Source organism: Osmerus mordax, chromosome 2 (assembly GCF_038355195.1).
Source record: "Osmerus mordax isolate fOsmMor3 chromosome 2, fOsmMor3.pri, whole genome shotgun sequence".
Classification (NCBI taxonomy): domain Eukaryota; kingdom Metazoa; phylum Chordata; class Actinopteri; order Osmeriformes; family Osmeridae; genus Osmerus; species Osmerus mordax.
Genome location: NC_090051.1, coordinates 21,929,413 through 21,947,993, shown reverse-complemented (window position 1 = coordinate 21,947,993; position 18,581 = coordinate 21,929,413). Strand labels below are relative to the sequence as shown.

General features: G+C 47.0%; 2 protein-coding genes and 1 long non-coding RNA gene across 5 annotated transcripts; 1 reads left to right on the top strand and 2 right to left on the bottom strand.

Annotated features, from left to right (window-relative positions):
* Positions 1-179: 179 nt before the first annotated feature.
* On the bottom strand, positions 180-7,936 carry LOC136960927 (guanylate-binding protein 1-like). Of its 3 annotated transcripts, none has more exons than XM_067255095.1 (11): positions 7,917-7,936; positions 5,109-5,311; positions 4,206-4,333; positions 3,495-3,604; positions 3,071-3,261; positions 2,485-2,727; positions 2,098-2,378; positions 1,576-1,785; positions 1,341-1,443; positions 1,058-1,251; positions 180-809 (listed from the first exon to the last, which is right to left on the bottom strand). In XM_067255095.1, the coding sequence occupies exons 2-11, from the start codon at positions 5,299-5,301 to the stop codon at positions 588-590; spliced, it is 1,875 nt and encodes a 624-aa protein (XP_067111196.1). In that variant the 5' UTR covers positions 5,302-5,311; positions 7,917-7,936; the 3' UTR covers positions 180-587. The 3 variants fall into 3 exon arrangements, with proteins under 3 accessions (XP_067111196.1, XP_067111195.1, XP_067111194.1); XM_067255094.1 differs by lacking the exon at positions 7,917-7,936 and adding an exon at positions 6,230-6,324 and having other exon boundaries at positions 5,109-5,308; XM_067255093.1 differs by lacking the exon at positions 7,917-7,936 and adding an exon at positions 6,230-6,314.
* Positions 6,970-13,373, top strand: haus6 (HAUS augmin-like complex, subunit 6). The gene is made up of 17 exons (XM_067255091.1): positions 6,970-7,151; positions 7,472-7,567; positions 7,695-7,773; positions 8,186-8,318; positions 8,620-8,764; positions 8,969-9,031; positions 9,117-9,174; positions 9,489-9,662; positions 9,906-10,105; positions 10,359-10,488; positions 10,631-10,733; positions 10,921-10,999; positions 11,127-11,286; positions 11,594-11,692; positions 12,002-12,131; positions 12,268-12,773; positions 12,900-13,373. The coding sequence occupies exons 1-17, from the start codon at positions 7,024-7,026 to the stop codon at positions 13,086-13,088; spliced, it is 2,472 nt and encodes an 823-aa protein (XP_067111192.1). The 5' UTR covers positions 6,970-7,023; the 3' UTR covers positions 13,089-13,373.
* Positions 13,374-15,123: 1,750 nt separating this feature from the next.
* LOC136961109 (uncharacterized) lies at positions 15,124-18,575 on the bottom strand. Its single transcript, XR_010878862.1, has 4 exons — positions 18,479-18,575; positions 18,289-18,386; positions 18,001-18,081; positions 15,124-17,660 (listed from the first exon to the last, which is right to left on the bottom strand). It is a non-coding gene; the product is annotated as an uncharacterized lncRNA (long non-coding RNA).
* Positions 18,576-18,581: the final 6 nt, after the last annotated feature.

The window sequence follows — 18,581 nt, the reverse complement described above, 5'->3', positions numbered from 1 at the left end:
GTTGGAAGACTGCAGCTCAGTAGTCGGCTTTGCCTTCACCTGCCGGGCACATAGCGTCCTTTCAAGGTGACCTGGGACCCTATCTCACTAATATATATATATATATATCCCCCCTTGAGTTCATCCTACACACAGTTCCTGAGTCAACCCTCAGCATTCAAAACATCTGAACAATAAAAATGATTGAAAACGTTTATTTGCATTCTCGTTAGGCTTCATTGTATTTTTATTCAGTTAGTGTTTTCTGAAAGTATTTATATCTCGTCTCCACATTTTGTGACTTGATTAAATTTTTTGTTTTGCGTCAATAAATCTACCCAGAATACGACAAAGAGAAAATAAGTTTTTAGCAATGTTCTGCATTTTTATATATAAACCATAATAAGTATACAGTACATAGGGGTTAAGTAGTAAGGGCTCCATGCTAAATTAACTCATGCAAGCTGACCGTACAAGCGGTGAGCTTGTTACGAGCACTGCCTAATATGAGCACTACAACTGAAATATAATACAAACAGCTTATCCTTAAAAGCAAAGTCAATCAATCCCCAGTTATTTTTGTTGAACTTTTGCTTCAAAGCACATCATTAGAAAAATCTTGCTGCCCATTTTGTAACCGCTCCACCTATTTTTGGAAGAAATCCTGGTAGAACCATCATGGCAGCATCTCCAACGAAGTTCAAAGCCTTGTTCATAAAGGATGGACTATCCTTCTCCTCTTGGTCCTTCTGAGTTTTTAGATCCTGTATCTCACTTTGCAGTTGCCGTGCTTTTTCATCAAAGCCCTGCTTGATGAGGTCATTTTGCTCCTGTAAAAGTTTAAAAAAAAACGTTGTTCTGGAAAGCAGGATGATGGAGGATGTAGTTGTGATAAGTAGTAACAGAATGAGGATTTCATCATTTTGTGCTGACCAAAGTACGTCTATACGCATTATTTTTGTATGTGTGAGTTTGACACGCATACATTCTGCTTGGCCTGCTGAGATCTATTAGAGGAAAGAAAGTTAGTTTTGTTCCTCCTGTGTACACAGACTGTGTACATCTGGGCGTGTCTCACCTTCAGCTTGGCGTCCATAACTCTCTGGTACTCTGCAGCTGCGTTTCTCCTGTCGGCCTCCATCTTCTCCATCAGCTGGTTGACGTGCTGCTCGTGAGTTCTGTTCTGGTCCTCCTGCAGGCTCTTTAGCATCCTGACCTGCTCCTTCGCTGCACACTGCTCTCGTTCAGCCTGCTCCCTCCTGGCCTCTTCCGCTACACAGAGAGAGAGAAAACACAGCAGGTTACATGAAATACACTTCCTGAAATATTGCGGTGCTATAGTGATAGTATACTTGTGTCACCTTTTGTCCTCTGCTCAGCTTCAGAGAGAGACTTGTCTGCTGCCAGGATAGTCTGTCCAAGGCTGGACAGCCCATCCAGGTACACCTTGAGAACCTCCTCTGCCTGGGACACACACGCAAAGAGAGAAATAGATATGAGAGATGATAACTAAACTACACACAAGGAAAAACCTGGTAATACTGATTTAAACTCTCATCTGAACTTATTTGAAAGCACCACTTCTCCCCGACATACCTTCACTCCTTTGCCCTCTGTTCTCCTGTATTTCTTGGTCATCATTTGGAGGTCAGTGCAGTACTTGTTGTATCCACCAGGGACAGTGTAGTCAGAGCTCCCCTTCTCCTCCAGAGGGCCGAAGACATGCTTGATGATGCTTTCACACACCCTCTTGGACTCCTGGCAGTTCTCCTCACGGATCTGCCGGTACTCTGCCTCAAGCACTTCCTGAAAAGACAACAGCAAAAAGAGGAGGTTAAAGGACATTTGAAAAAATACTGGTTTTGTTTTCCTGACATTAAGGGACATACTAAAATCCCTTCAGGAGGAAAACTCAATCAGGAGATTTTGTTTTTATTCTGAGTCCTGAGTACAAGTTAGGACACATTTAAATCTGCAATTTCTGCACTCTCATAATATTTAAAATATATGTCAGACATATGACACTCTTAAAATTTAATGTTGAACTATTATTATTATTAACAAACAAAACAGCTTGAAAGTTGAAAAAGGCATTAACAAAATTCTGGAAAGACACACCATGAGCATGGTCTGGTATTTCTGGTCCTCGTCCTTAAAGGTACTTTTCATGAAGATGGCCACAGCCTCCTTCTCTATCTGGGCGTGGATATCAGACAGCTCTTCCAGGGTCTCGGTGGGGAACGCCACAAATGATGCCATGTTCTGCTGGTAGAACACCCTGGCACGCTCAACAGCACCAGAATTCTCAATCTTTGACAGCGCCTGCACTGCGTTGTCCAGGCAGGGGATCTGCCCGCTGCGGATGGCAGTAACGTACGTCTCTGCCAGGTTACCCAACACTGCGGTAGAGACACAGGTTGTAAAAAAGATATGGTTGTCATATAATTAATAAGGTTGCAACATGAAATGATATTGGATAGAAGTTAGGTTTTCGGTAATACTCACATCTGCCAGTTACCTTAACGCCACCTTTCAAGGTCTTGGTTTTGGCGTTGGTGAAGATGTGGGTACAGAAGTTATTGGACTGCTGGACAAATTTGGGCTCTAAGTCATCATCGGTCAGCTCCTCCATGCGTCCCATCTTCTCTCCGTCAGCCGGACGATCAAACACAAAACACCAGCGAGGAGAGAAAAAGTTCCGGAGGCATTCGCGTGGGAGGTTGTATGCCTGAATACTCTTACTGTGACCTTTGGAAAACCGTTGCAACTTAATTTTAGAATAATGCGACCAATGTTTCAATATTGGACAACATTTGTGATCAAGACATTTACATTTAGTCATTTAGCAGACGCTCTTATCCAGAGCGACTTACAGTACAGGGACATTCCCCCCGAAGCAAGTAGGGTGAAGTGCCTTGCCCAAGGACACAACATAATTTGGCACGGCTGGGAATCGAACTGGCAACCTTCAGATTACTAGCCCGACTCCCTCACCGCTCAGCCATCTGACACTTATGTACTGAAGTGTGTCTGTTGAGAAGGTAAAGCTCCCCTTTTCACGAAACTATTGAGTCCTTGATGTTTCTCTCACCTGATTTCAGCTTGAGGGCGTTTTCCAGGTACTGATCTGCTGTGACGGCTTTCCCATTGAGCTCCAACACCAGGGTGAAGTCACGAACTGTCCACACGAAGGAGGGAAAGAATCGCATGTATTCTGCGGATTCATCTTCATCTTCTTTCCCAGACTTCACCTTGATGTGCTCCGTCAGTTCAGTCACGTAGCTGCAAGGGGCGGTGTTGAGGACAAAATGAAACTGAAACATTCTCTTATGAGGGATGGGTGGGTATGCATGCATTTGTGGGTCGTTCTACCTGCCATCTTGAGGCATGGGGTGGTAAAAAACCTTTAAGATAAGTGATATCTTATCTACAATCAATTATCTAGAATCATAAAACAATACACGTGTGTTAACTGTGCTAAACTACATGTGCTCCTCTGTAGACATGCAGGATACTGGAGTTTCTCCAAGGCGTTGTTGTCGATGGTGCCCATGCTGTTGTACACCATAGTGCTGCTGAGGAGGACAGCAAGGGAGAAGATCCAGTTGTCATTCTTCTCATCGCCCTGGAAACAAAACAAAACATGAAATGGGACACCACAAGCACATGCCTGTCTATGGTAACGTTCAGGGACGGTGATTCTTCCGATTCTGAACAGGAGTCTGAAGAGGAGCGGGTTGGGAAGTTCAGTAGGATAGTAAAAGACAGTTGGGAAAGCAACAGAATCTGAATAATGAGTTTTATGGACCAAGTATGTGGACACATACAAGGAATCTGGCACTGGTTTATCACATTGCTCTCTATGTACTTACATCAGTTAGAAAACACAGGGGAAAGTAGACAAGCCAATAAAGGTAAAAATAACTATCTAACTAACTAACTAACTGATACTATCAAAATGAATGCCCTCAAACTTCTTCACTGTCACAGTGCCTGTTTGTTCTGTTCATCTGATCAACCTGGTTTTCCATGCTGCATTAGATTATGTTTATATCTTTACTAACACTAAAATGCTATCTAAAATGTCTATTGGTTTCTTTATGCTGGACAAATCAAGCTAAAATCAACCTAAATCAAGTGCTCCCAAAATATTTGAAAGTATTTGCTTCACCCAGATCCAACATCAATTTACATCCATTTCCTGTGTGTGAACTTTGACCCCTCACCTTCTCTACGTCCCCTAGTCCCTCTGTGTCCAGCAGCACCAGAGTGTGGTCAGCTTGTTTAGGATGAGGCATACACCACATCCAGATGCCCTTAGTCTTGGACTGTATGGTGGCTCCCAGGGCAAATCCTTGAGGACATCAGATATAGGAAAAGAGCGTTTGAAAAAGGTTCAACTTAAATTGTGTCGTATTTCAGTCCTATATTATTGGTATGAAAAAACATAATTCAAAATTAATGCCACGTAAAACTCTTTGTTTGGTTATTTATGTGTTTTCTAACAGATAAACATAACAATGATACCATGTGCTTTACTGGCTGGGACTATTTGAGCTAGTTTGTTCAGAATGAAACTGAAAGTACACATCTTGTTCTATTTGAGGAAGCAGACTCCTTCCTTGGTAACAGGACAATCTGTACTGAGTTTGCTGCACCGGACAGTCATAGGCTGGAACTAAAAACAACGATATGACAATTACCAGGACCATTGCTGTGACTGGCTACAGTGTGGTCTCGCTATGGATCTTAGGCCATCTCAAGACTAAACAAGCAAATGGTTTTGTCCATACTGCACTGAATATAATGAAACATTTATACTATAACAAAAGTGAGATTCCCACGGTGACAAGATCGGGCTCGTACATCTACATGACTGTAATGAGATCTATTTTATTTACCATAAAGAATAACAGACCACTGCGGGATCAGCAGTAGCGAGAAGAGCATTGGGTTCTGCTGCATCAAGAGGATCCTACAACCTACATGCGATTTCTATTGGTTCATCCTCCTCCTATACTGTGGATTTGTGGATCCCCCTTGTGGGGTGTGTTGTGAAACAAATCCAAAGTGTTGTCAGGACAATGCTAGAGTCATCTATTCTAGGAACAGATGCTAAACGTGCCCACCTTTGTTCTTCCCGGCTAGCTTGTTCATGAGGTAGGACTTGCCAGTGCGGTACAAGCCCACCACCGCCACCACCACCACATGCTGGTCTATCTGGTTCAGGATGTCCTGTGCAGCAGGCACCACACGCAGTCTCCCCTCTCTGTCACTCTCCACCAGGCACACCGGCTCCTTCATGTTGACTGTCCCAGACATGACGGCTCTGCTGAGAGAGACACAACGAGGACAGGAACTCAGAAAGTTTCCGTTTGAAATTGCAGGCCGGCAACCAACCGATCTGTGAGGTACTGCAGTTAAGGAAACTTCCAAGGGTTAAGTTCTTTCCGCAATTAAAGATGACCCATATTCATCTCCAGCTGTAATACCAGGTTATAGACCACGACCACGCCCGACACATTCATACTGCTGTTCATAAGTTTTTTTTTTTTTTATTATTGCAAAAATGTTAACAACGAAAGATGACCCATATTCAAAGATGACACTTATTTTTTTCCCCCAATGATTATTGCACCAAAAAATGTATCGCAGTTAATGGGCGCTTCGCAGCTAGTGTGTCCCAGGCCTTATCAGCAAGGCCCTCAACTGATACTCTCTCACTTATGTACAGCCCAACTGCACTGTCAAACTGCACTCTCAAATTGTTAGTTTTATTTTATATTGTATAGTTCCGTATTTTGTTGTACATTTCTATACACATTTACATTTGTATATTGATATTAACTATAAGCACGCACACTCACTTTAAGATTTTATGACTCAATATGTTTATTATATGTTAATTGTATGCACCTGCCCACCACAGCAAATTCCCCCTTGTGTAATTTTGAAATTGTGCCGTTAGGGTTAGGCGTGAACTTTAACTAGCCATGCGGTTCTGTAATGTGAGGCGCAGAGTGACTCGGACAACAGAAATAGCCTATATGCTCTTCGCATATATATATACTCTTCTTTAGAGGATTCTCTGATCTTTTCTGATTCTTGATGTTCTGCTTGATCTAGGTCTATATAAACAATGTTTAGGTCGCTTCGAATTGAAGCGTATGCTAAATGAATACAATACAAAAAATGTAAATAGAAAACAGTGAGCAACATTATTAACGCTCGGAATAGGCCCATAACTTACCTAAACTGGGAATCTAGATCCAAATAGTACGAGGCTGGCGACCAGGACGCTCTGTACTGTAGTCAAACTTCTGCTAAATGCTCTCTTGATGGAGCTATAGTCACTTATAGGCTAGTCATCGAAACTGAAACTGAAACCAAGTGTCTACATATGACGAATAGCTTTGTCTCTTTTTGTGCACAATTTTTCTGGAGAGAATCCAAAATATAACCTGTTTAAAAATTGTGCATATTTAAGTGTGTGTGTTCTCACCCAGCAGAGCGAGAGAGAATGTCTGCGATACTGGATTTTATTCCCAGCATAAAATCCAGTATCGCAGACATTCTGGGATCTGCATTAAGCAGTCAATCTGAAACTGAAAGCAATAGCCTAGCTGATTACTTAAACTATTGAAAACTGAGAAAATGTAATCGCTGTTAATTTGTGGATTTATGACAGGGTGTGGTGGGCTACACCCTGCACCAGCGCATAAAATGACAAACCATTACAAGGAAACGATGTGTCAGTAAAACAGTTTCAGATTTTCTAGGTTTTTTATATATCATAGCTCAGATCAGATGAAGTCCCAGATACGTTTGTCGAACTGTCACTCAAGTTAAAGCGAACTTCTTTATGAATATCAGAGAATGTCCTTAAACAGGCTCTGATATCATCCTGAATGGGCATTTTTGATTGGACCATTTCCTTTACGTCATTTGCTTCTAACTTGAACCCAAACATTTCCCCGCGTTGAGAAGTTGTCTTCCTACTGCAGGATCCTGTGGTTAGCTAGCTAGCCAGCTAGTTTTGTAAAGATGTCGAACTCACAGAAAACTAACGGTAGATATTTGTGGTGGGCTCTTATGGGTCTTGGAATTCAGCCCGAAGTTGCGGCATCCCACGGAGCCAGCAAAGGCAGTATCAAACACATAAATCTTGGACCGTGAGTCTTTTTGCGTAACTTCCAAAACTGCTAGCTAACGCTAGCTAGCTAATCAATATGAAAATAAACGTTTTTATAGCAAGCTAGCTAGTATGCTGCTAGCTAGCTCAAATAAAAGCTTTCAGAACCGACTCAGCGTTGGATATAGCAATTTACTAGCGTAGTTAATACTAGACTATTGACAGTACTGTATAGTAGCTAGACTAAGTCAGTTCTGTTGTACTTAATTTGTATTTAGGATAGCTCTACGCTTTTCGCATTGCATTCACTCTGGATTTCAGATAATCTTAGGTTTTATTCGTACTTTCCTTTCCTTCCAGAAACATGTTTGACAGACCAAACAAGGATGCTTTCTGTATAGTAACCCATTTTCTATTGGAAAAACTTAACCCATCCCGTTTCCATGATTCATACAGGTATGTTCAATGTTGGCGTTTTACTGGTGTAGCCTATTCATAGGGTTAAATAAGACATACGTGCCCAACTTCGTTGTTTACGAAACAATGTTTTCCATAATAACATTATGACCTTTCATTTTAAAAGACATTGCTGGCCAATTATGGATCACAAAGCAGATGCGGAATTCCGTAAAATCACGTGTGCATGGCTGCGAGATATAACGGTAAGGATCAATCATTTGTACGCTTTTGGTGATATTTGATAAGTTGGCAACACATTATTTAGCTTGTAAGACATCTCACCACATGCAAAGCTACAAGAAGAGAAGGGGTTCAAACATTGCAGACATTACTAGACAGATCTTACCACCAATAATGGCCATTTAAGTGAGCACTTCACAGTACATCATCCATCATGCCTGGGCCTGTTTGGTTGACTTGGTTTCTAAATATGGAACACAAGTTTAGAAATCTGAACTGACTGATGACATTTTCTTTTGAATTTCCAAATAGAAAACACCCAATGTTTGTTGCAGCAAATCTGAGAGAAAAGTTGTCAGTATTTGTTTTTTTTTTCCGATAATCTCACTTGTTCTATGACTTGGGGCTAAGCATCTCGTCTAATCACGTGAACAGGATGAAAATGGCAGCGCAGGTCCCAAAGTAGTAGCATCGCTGTTCCTCTCACCTGGTGGGCCCAAGTTCATCAACTTGATGCTCTGGTTAGCCAATCATGTTATGCTGCAGGACATGAAGACACTCTCCACAGGTACGATTAGCCCATGTGTTGTAAACGCGTGTCTGAAAACCACTATGCCAGGGGTCTCCAACCCTGTTCCTGAAGAGCTACCTGCCTGTAGATTTTTTTCCTTCCCAACCACACTTATTTAACCTGATTCAACACTAGTCACCTGATCAATCAGCTCATTATTAAAATCAGGTGTACTAGATTAGTGTTGGAGCATAAACCTACTGGGACCCAGGTAGCTCTCCAGGAACAGGGATGGAGAGTCCTGCTCTGCTCCCCATATCACAGTCTCCTGTCTGGGGTGGTTTTGCTGTGTCGGCAGACGGCACGTGGGTCCCGGAGGCGGCCTGGAGTCCGGCCTCCTGTCCTGAGACAGCGGAGAAGCGTCTGTGTCTGGTGAGGAGCAGGTTCCTCAGGGCCGCGCTGCACCAGGACCAGCTGCTGCAGGAGTACCAGAGACAGGCCCAGTGAGTCTGCAGCTCCTCCCAGAGGAGGAGCCACAATGGAGACACACACACACACACAAGTGGACCGGCTCCTTGACTCTGACCACTGAAACACAGTTAGAATGATCCCCTTTTGATACATGGTTCCAATGTTAAAATAATTATATTTGAACATGGTTTAAACTGGAGTTGAGAGCATTAAACCCTGATTGGTCTCCCTCTCAGGTCCCAGGTGAAGTCTCTGAGAGACAGAAGAGCCGAAGACGCCAAGTATGAAGATCTGCTGAAGTAAGACCAAGATGTTTCCTGATGCTCCTAGTTACAGTTGAGGTTTCTATCCTGCTGTCTGTCTGAGCCCCTCTCTGTCACCCAGGCTTCACAACCAGGACACTGAACAGGACAGCACTGCTCTGGCTCAGAAGATCCAGAAGGTTCCCCTTCTTTTTACATTCACTTATATATACCAATACCATAGAGTATTGTCGTACTGCTTACATACCACTACTGGTACAGTTTAAACCTATACGTTTAAATCTCAACCTTTCACAGAGGGCCACCTGTTTAAGATCATTGTTCTATTGAAGTTCTGAGGTCCAGACTGGGTCTAGTTGACCAGTCAACCCTTCTAGTTGCTAGGTAGAAGCCAGAACCAGGCATAGCAAACTCCTCGACGGGGCAGTCTGCAGCAGGAGGGTCAGGGTTCGTATCTGTGGTCAGCTGATGTAGTTGTGTCCGGGCGGGCCAGGTGCGCTCCCTGTGGTCGAGGGTGGAGGCGGTGCTGTCGGCCCTGCAGCAGGAACGCCGTGTGGTGGAGAGCGTGCTCCGAGGAGAGGAGGGCCAGTACGTCCTGGACGGGAGAGACCTGGACCTCCACATCCCCCCGGCCCTGCTGCGGAGAGTCGAGCACCTTCAGCTCCAAGTAAGGATGCGCTCTGTGTGTGTGTGTGGACACTGTGTGTGTGTGTGTGTGTGGACACTGTGTGGACGCTCTTTGTTCTAAGGGGTGTATGAAATGTATATGTAGTTAAAACTCAACAATTTTTTCCTTTTTCGTGTACGTTTAGAATTAAGATGTGTAACACGATCACGCCTTATACAGGTCGTAACCCTGTATACGTGACCGTACGTGTTCAGTGTTGACGGGCTGCCTCGTGTGTTCCAGGGGGGCGAGGGAGGCGTGTACGAGGGGGGGCAGATGAACCTGCTGCGTACCCTGGAGCTGCTGACCCACGCCCTGCGCCTCCTGGGGGAGGAGTGGGCCCTGGCCTCCCGCCACGGCCCCGCCTCCCTCCTCCACCCCAGGGGCTTCCAGGAGAAGAGCCAGGAGATGGCCCGCTCCCTGGAGAGCCTGCGTCTCATGAGGTACGTCCTGACCACACTCACGGCACGGGGAACTACGGTCGTGTCCAGGAGTCTGAGACCGCCTCGGACCGTCTAATGAAGGCTGAGGAGGCCAGGCGTTCCGTGACATCACAAGAAGCTCTTTGGAACGTTGTCAGATGGTGCTGGGATCACGTGGGTCATCAGGGTTTGGAGTCGTACTTGCAGACCACGAGTCACCTTGTTGCCTGTTACTGAGTGTCTCCATGTCTGTTCCCGCCACGGCACCTGGCAGGAAGAAGATCTCCCGGGAGGAGGTTCCAGAGGTGAAGAGCGTCATCAGGATGTTGGAGGAGGACTGGGAGAGGCGCTGGGCCCAGACCCTGAAGCAGCACCCCCTCACCTCCTTCCTCAACGACGACCCTGTGAGTACCTCACCACACCTGTCCTCTGAGATCACACGAGATCACACCTGTCCTGTGACGTTTTGGGGAAGATTTCCACAAGGTCTTCAAAGTCCACCTCTCTCGCTCCCCTCCTCTCTCTCTCTCCCCCCCCTCTCTTCAGGCCCTTAACTTCCTGTCCCCCATGGCTCCTCTGTGTTTTGACGCGTCCTCTGAGGCCAGCTCCAGATGCAGCATCTTCTCCCAGTACCCTGCCAAGCTCCTCGGTGCGTGAGCACTCACTAACACCGTACACACTCTGACAGCTGGCGCACCAGTACGGACGTGTGTGTAGGGGTGTGTGTGTGTGTAGGGGTGAAGGGAGCTTTCAGACACACTCAGGAACACATTTTCAGAATTAGTCAAAAGTAGCCTTCCTTGAATATGTGTTACTGAACGTGAATCTGCTTACAGAATTTTCCGAAGAGGGACCCACAGAGAAGGACTCGGATCCTCTCAGAGATGTCGCCGTGGTTACCGCCGCCGACAGCAGGTATGGAAAGATAACCCCGTTTATTACTGTCTCAGTGTCGACCTCTAGTGGCATCCGTGTGTTGGTGCACCTTTTCACTGTCCCAATCAGAGAAACTAATCTAGGAACTCTGTTCTCTTGTGTGCAGGTCCGGTCCTCCCGCTGGGGGCAGGACGGCAGCTCCTCTCTCCCCCAGGGAGTGCTCTCCTCCCAGGACCACAACGCTCCTCACTCCAGCTGAACTCCCTCTGGCTGGCCTGGTCACCGTCCCAGCTCCTGCCCCTGCTCCTGCCCCTGCTCCTCAGAAGGTACAGGCATCTACTAACCTCATGCTCCCCATGAATCAAACCTTGATCTTCAAATTACAAGTAATTAGATGATGTGATTCCAAATGACAGCATATGGAAATGTATTTCCATTAGTCAACAACACTTTTTTACTGGGAGGTGCATCTACAACAGACTGTGTAAAAGGCCTAGATCAGGTCTGGGACATGTGTTTGGGACATCTCCAGACTGTCTGGTACAGTTTAGGGGTTACTCATGTTTCCTGGTAACATGAATAGCAGATGGATGAAGTGAATCATCCTGTTACCCCCGACCTCTTCCCCCTCAGGTCAGCGTGTCGAAGCGCTCCCTACCTCATCCCCAGCTGTCGGCCGTGAAGAAGGCAGCTCAGATACTGGACTGGGAGTGTGACAACCTGGCAGACCAGGTACAGCTCTCTGCCTCCTGCCAAAGAGTGATGCTAAGGGAGTCAGGTGGCTGAGCGGTTAGGGAAGCAGGCTAGTAATCTGAAGGTTGCCAGTTAGATTCCCAGGCTGTGCCAAATGATTTTGTCCTTGGGCAAGGCACTTCACCCTACTTGCCTCAGGGGGAATGTCCCTGTACTTACTGTAAGTCGCTCTGGATAAGAGCGTCTGCTAGATGACTAAATGTAAGAAGTTTTAGATTAACTGTCCGTTTCATTGTATCCAAATTAAGGTTTTAATCTGTAATCTTTCTGTGTGTGTGTCCATGTTAGTTCTCAGAGGCTGTGACCACCAGTCCTGTAGGGGGCGGTGTTGGGGTGGAGCTGGGCAGCTTACTCAGTACGCTGGCAGCAGACCCGTTCTCCAGCAGGAAGCAGCTGCCTCGCACCCCGGACAGCCTGAGTGAGTACAGCTGTTCACCATCATGTCAGATCATTATCATTATAATATTATTCCAAGACACGGGCCTGTAGGGGGTTTGGTGTTCATGTGGAGGGGGTGATGGTGTGGAGGGGGTGATGAAGGTGTGGTTCTCCAGTCAGGGACGTGAAGTCGTGCTGGAGGAAGGCGGTGGAGGAGGGGGAGGCTCAGAAGGCCAGCAGACCTCAGCACGACAGCCTCCTCAACTACCTCAGCCCCCTCAGCGAGAGGCAGAAGGCCACCCCCAGCCCCCTCGTCCTGGCCCCGACCCTGGCCCCCCAGCACTGGGCCTCCCTTCCTCCCCCAGCCTCCAGCCTCTCCTCCAGCATGCAGCCTCTCCTCAGCCAGAACAGCCTGCTGCTGTTCAGCCTCGACAACGAGACCCTGCCAGAACCACCCTGCGGAAACAGCCTCCTCAGCTCCGAGGACGAGGAGGACGAGGGGAAGGAGGAGGACGAGGAGGAGGGACAGCTTCTCCTCCCCCACATCCCCTCCCTGAGAGCAGGAGTGGAGCCGGTGTTGCTCGCCGCCCGGAAACACGTCGACAGACTTCAGCAGGCGTACGCTGAAGCGTCCTTCACAGACGCCGGGAAGAGGGCGCCAGAGGCCACGCCCTCGTCGGAAGTCACGCCCTCGTCAGAAGCCACGCCCTCGTCAGAAGCCACGCCCTCGTCAGAGGCCACGCCCTCGTCAGAGGCCACGCCCTCGTCAGAGGCCACGCCCTCGTCAGAGGCCTCGCCCTCGTCAGAGGCCACGCCTGGCGACAGACGGGACACCGGTGATTGGCTGATGGACACGCCAGGTGAGACTGCAACCACGGAAACCACAAACAAGGTTTTCTCCCTGGACCTGGAGGCTCTCGGCATCCCGTCGTCTCCCAGGCAGGTGCCGTACTGCCTGCCCCCGCTTGTCACCTTCTCCCCCATAGACGACATGTAGCGCTTACAGAGCACCTTTTAAAGAGAAAAACCATATTATCCAAACCCCAAACTGTCTCTAACCTTCTGGGGTTAGTTAATGCCATTGAAGTGTATGCAGTTTGATGCGTACAGTGTTTCATAATCGTGTGGTTTATTTGTCTTAACCTAATCTAACAAGGTCTATTTTCCTACTGAAAACAAAAACAAACTAAAAATGTGTATAAAGGTGACTGATGAAGCAATTGGTGAGATTCTCAAACAACGAATGTGTACATAGTTAATGAACTTAATAAAAGAATGCAAATGTGAAGTTTCGAATTGTTTTTGCATTGTGAAATGAGAGAAGACCAGCAGTCAGTCTGTACTGAATGCCTTACCAACCTGCTAGTCTGTAGTGAGGGCAGGGTAATCATTATCTCTTCAGGTTATAGATCTCCCAGACACATTTACATTTAGTCATTTATCAGACGCTCTTATCCAAAGCGACTTACAGTAAGTACAGGGACATTCCCCCGAGGTAAGTAGGGTGAAATGCCTTGCCCAAAGACACATCATTTTGCACAGCCGGGAATCGAACCGGTAACCTTCAGATTACGAGTCCGACTACCTAACCGCTCAGCCACCTGACTCCCAGACACACACCATGGTAAGCACGATGGCTGAAGATGAAAAGGAAAACATCAATTAAATACTTATTTTTGGATTTTCACACCAATCTGTGTTCAGCTGCCTTATGAGGGAATCTTTGTGTATTTACAATTAGCGATTTTTTGCTTCCATCCTTAACTGGAAAGCTCTATTTGGCTTTCACATGACATATAACTGTCTTTAAACCTCAGCCCAAGTTTTAAAATGTCATGCTTACCAAAAGAGAGGCTATGAATATTTAATGACAAATCTTTTTCTTATTGGATATATGCCACATTGAAAAGATTCAAGTCTTGCCTTGCATATTTTGATTTGATCGTATACATTTCAGTTTTGACAACGGTTCTTTTTTGCAATCTACATGAATGACTAATAAATCTTAATATCTACAATAAAAACAGTGCCACCAAATGACCAACAGGGGGCGCTGTGGTACAGAGGACATCCTTTAGGTAATACTGACTGAAGAAGCGTAAACCTTTAACAGCAAAAAGTATCACAGGCGAGATTCTTTTGTACCAAAAAAACGCCAACACGTCCCTGATGTCGCTTACTGCCTAGTTTAATCTAAGAAATGTTTTTGTTCATGAGCCAACACTGGTTTTAACATCCTGTTTTGTCCAGGTGAAGGAGACTGGAGGGTAAAACGAATAAACCGAATGACGTAGCCTTAGTTTTACGAGAAAACAGATGGGTACAGGGGGACTAAAGAAATGGGCAAAAGCTTACTGCAACGATAATCATACGTTTCTAGGCAGTCCTGCTTCAGCCTGTCTCTGGGATGGACACCGACTTTATTTCCCACGTCCTGAAATAACTTAATCAAAGGAAGAAAGTAAAATGGACATTTCATGGCTTGATAAGTGCAGAGAAAGCAGCGATATGGTTGTCTTCTCCTCCCGTGTCGGCTCGCAGGATTCCAGCCTAATTGGGCGGCCCAAGCTGTGTCTCATGCAGCCATACTCCCACATCATCTGAATTTTAGTGCTCTCTCATACCTGACCTCATTGTAACTCTCCTCCTGCTGAGAATGAGTCATACGAGGACAGAAGGGAACAGGAGGCAGACAAGTTGTTCCAGTTCCTGACCAGAGGCGTATAGATATGTTCAATAGTTCTCTAGAATCTTAATGTTCAAGAAGACACATCACCCGTTTGTCTCACGTCTCCTTCATAGCTGGCGAAATATATTTTTGTAGTAAACCAGAGAACATAATCATGTTTTTGACTTTTTCCTTGGCAATGCCTACCGCTTACCTTTGAATCTACACAGTCCTTTGTGTTTGTCTGCGTCAATTACAAAGTCATTTCACATAAAAATGTTTGGCCTGACAATGCAGAACGGTTAATACGGTATTATATCTGAAGGCCTCAGGGATGAGGGAAAAACGTTTCAAATGATAACCATAACAAAATCACAACCCAAGGGTAATTTATTGCTGAGAGAGACACTTTCCTCAATTACAAAGAGCTCAATATTACAACGAGGCCAGGTTGCTTCGGTGAGCTCTTCCAGATGTCGGTTTAATTGCGCATTAATAATCTCACCGCCAGAAGGAAGATCATCAACGTTGTGACCGGACACAGAACTGGCTACTTCAGATAAGGAAAAGGAGAGTGGAGAAAAGAGCTAGCAGAGAAAGCCATCCATTTTCGACTGTTTCTGGCACCACTAACTCCCGCAGGCTCCATTTGAGACATGGGGGCAGGTGGTTAGATTTTTCTTGCGGTAAATTGCTTTGACGTTATTAGGAAGAAAAAATATTACAGTAGAGGAACTGCAAGGCATTTCCAGAGATGAGGTTGGTGGGAGGTTAATGTAGCAGACAAATGGCCCTATAAAAACGGAATTGAGATGAATAGCACCGATGACAAAATTAGATAACAGCTCCTGGAGGTCTCGCTTCCTCCCCGTCAAAGGACAACAAACCACTCAGTTCCCAGTGACATCTGTATGCCTTAAGTGTTGTTCAAAAAACAAATTTTAATCGTCAGTTTAACATGAGGAGGCCATCCAAAGCGGTTTATGCTGGCAGGCCGAGGAGTCCTCGGGGACACCTTGTCTAGAGGACTTCCTGATTTAAAAACAGCACATATTTTGGTGTAAACATTTATTGGTTTTCAAACTGAAATAAAAATGACTTGCACCAGCATCGAACAGCCGTTCAGAATCCACAAATATTCTCGGAGAGAAATCATCAAGGAAAAAATATAGATATCATATATATTCAGCTGTATAAATGTGCAAACTGTCTTGTTGTTTTCCAGTGACCCAGAGGGTAAGGAGCTTCTGATGAAAGATTTGACATGGTTGGCCAGGAAGGAGGAGAGAAGAGAGAGAAGGAAAGGAGAGAAGAGAGAGCAGTGTGGGGGAGAGGAAAGAGAGAGCAGTGTGGGGGAGAGGAAAGAGAGAGCAGTGTGGGGGAGAGGAAAGAGAGAGCAGTTTGGGGGAGAGGAAAGAGAGAGCAGTGTGGGGGAGAGGAAAGAGAGAGCAGTGTGGGGGAGAGCAAAGAGAGAGCAGTGTGGGGGACAGGAAAGAGAGAGCAGTGTGGGGGAGAGGAAAGAGAGAGCAGTGTGGGGGAGAGCAAAGAGAGAGCAGTGTGGGGGGGGGAAAGAGAGAGCAGTGTGGGGGACAGGAAAGAGAGAGCAGTGTGGGGGAGAGGAAAGAGAGAGCAGTGTGGGGGAGAGCAAAGAGAGAGCAGTGTGGGGGAGAGGAAAGAGAGAGCAGTGTGGGGGAGAGGAAAGAGAGAGCAGTGTGTGGGGGGGAAAGAGAGAGCAGTGTGGGGGGGGGGAAAGAGAGAGCAGTGTGGGGGAGAGAAGCCATCAAAAGCAGGATTGGTAAAAAAATATGCGTCGGTGGAGGAGTGTCATTTTTTATTGACTTTTAAATTAAGTTTAAAAAAAAACAGCAACAAAAAAAACAGGGGAAGTCAAACAAAGCCTTTTCTCTGCCCTCTCTGCCTGTGACCGACACATACCGTTCACTGTGAAAAGAGAACTGATTGAATTATTTAGCTACTATATAAATTATTTACAAGGTGCGGGTCTTTTTCATTGAACGGTGGACACTGGGGGTGTCTTCATCTTTGTGTTTCTTGCAGAATAAAGCAGTACACTCTTGACAAGGCACAACAAGAGACCTATAATGTAGCTGGGGGGGGGGGCAGGGTACCTGGCCACTCTGGGGCAGGTGGCTGGTGAGAGAGGGGCAATACTTGGCTGCCCTAGTGTGTGTGTGTGTGTGTGGGGGGGGGGGAGGGGGACTTTGGTGATGGTGGTGTGTGTGGGGGCGGGGGGGAACAACTAGAAAACAAAATATTAAAAAATAAAAAGGATAGTGATATGCTCAAGTCTGGTCTCGTAGGAGAGCTGACAGGTTTTCATATTTGGAACTTGGATCGTGCTTTTTAGATTCTCTCATCAGTTCGAGTGATGTTAACTTTTGTTCGTGTTTCTTTTCCGAATCGCGAGGACAGTTCCACAGACGACAAACTCCCCAGAGTCTCTACAAGTGTAAAAACAACCCTTTTACATCAAGCCAACGCAGCGAGGGAGGGGGCTGGGGGGCCCAGGGGGGCAGCTGGGTGTGATGGGGGGAGGGGGGGGGGTGCTGGTGAGGGTGAAAGCCAGAGATCCTCCAGGCTGTCTGTCTGGTCGATGCAGCGCCAGAGAAGGCCTCTGAGGGAGCCCTCTCCAGACCCGGCCGCTGCCAGGGTCCTGGGCCAGGAGAAGCTGGCGGTGGCTGGGGGGGCCCTGGGCCACCTGGCTGGAGGGGGGCAGGCGGGGGAGGGGGGCAGGGTGTTTGGCGTGGTCCCTGGCTGACAGTGCTGAAGGTGTCCTAGAGGACACTACATGGTGGGCCCTGCTCCGGGTCCCCCCTGACTCCGGCTCGCCCCTCCTCATCCCCTCCGACAGGTCAGTCACCTCCAGGACTCACCCGCTCACTGGGGAGGAGGACAAAGTCACGTCAAACACTCCACACACACATTCAGCTACATTGAATAAATGTTTTTTGTCTCACATTTACAAACGAGAGGTGTGTAGTGTGACAGGGGTGTGTGGTGGCTGAGCGGTGAGGGAATCGGGCTAGTAATCTGAAGATTGCCAGTTCGATTCCCGGCCGTGCCAAATGACGTTGCGTCCTTGGGCAAGGCACTTCACCCTACTTGCCTCGGGGGGAATGTCCCTGTACTTACTGTAAGTCGCTCTGGATAAGAGCGTCTGCTAAATGACTAAATGTAAATGTGTAGTGTGACAGGGTGTGTAGTTAGGCTGGTCTCCTACACTGAGGTCGGTAGATAGGGCCTTCCTCGGTTGCTTCCTCCCCCGCCCGGCGACACCACCGTGCCTCATTCCCATTGGTCCCTGGAGCAGACACACACACGAGGTCGAAGGTCACACACTGCCATCGTGTTCACAGAAGTTCAAAGTTCACAGGTGCTGCCGTCGTGTGTTCATATAAGGCCTTCAGAGTTTGTTTATTTGCATGGATTCATATGGGAAGACTGGCTTTCAGGACATGAAGGTTCCTCTACTAAAGCTGTCCCTGTTGGGTGTTCTGTGGTGACTCACCTGGTGGTTGGGGACCATGGGGGGGGCCTGGAGAAGGGGGGGACGGTCCTGGGGGTTGTACTGGAGGGGCTGTCCCAGCAGGGGGTACCGGGAATCTCCTGGGAAGATACAGAAACAGAACTCAGTGATCCAAGCTCAGCTGAACGTGAGGAAGTGAGGGAGGTGGTGGAGGGATGTGGGGGGGGCTCACCTTGCCCTGGGAGGAAGGGCCGCGAGAACTGCGGCATCATGGGGACCGGGGCCAGGCCTGGACGGGCGCTCTTCACATTGGTCAGGTGGGAGGGGGTCAGGTG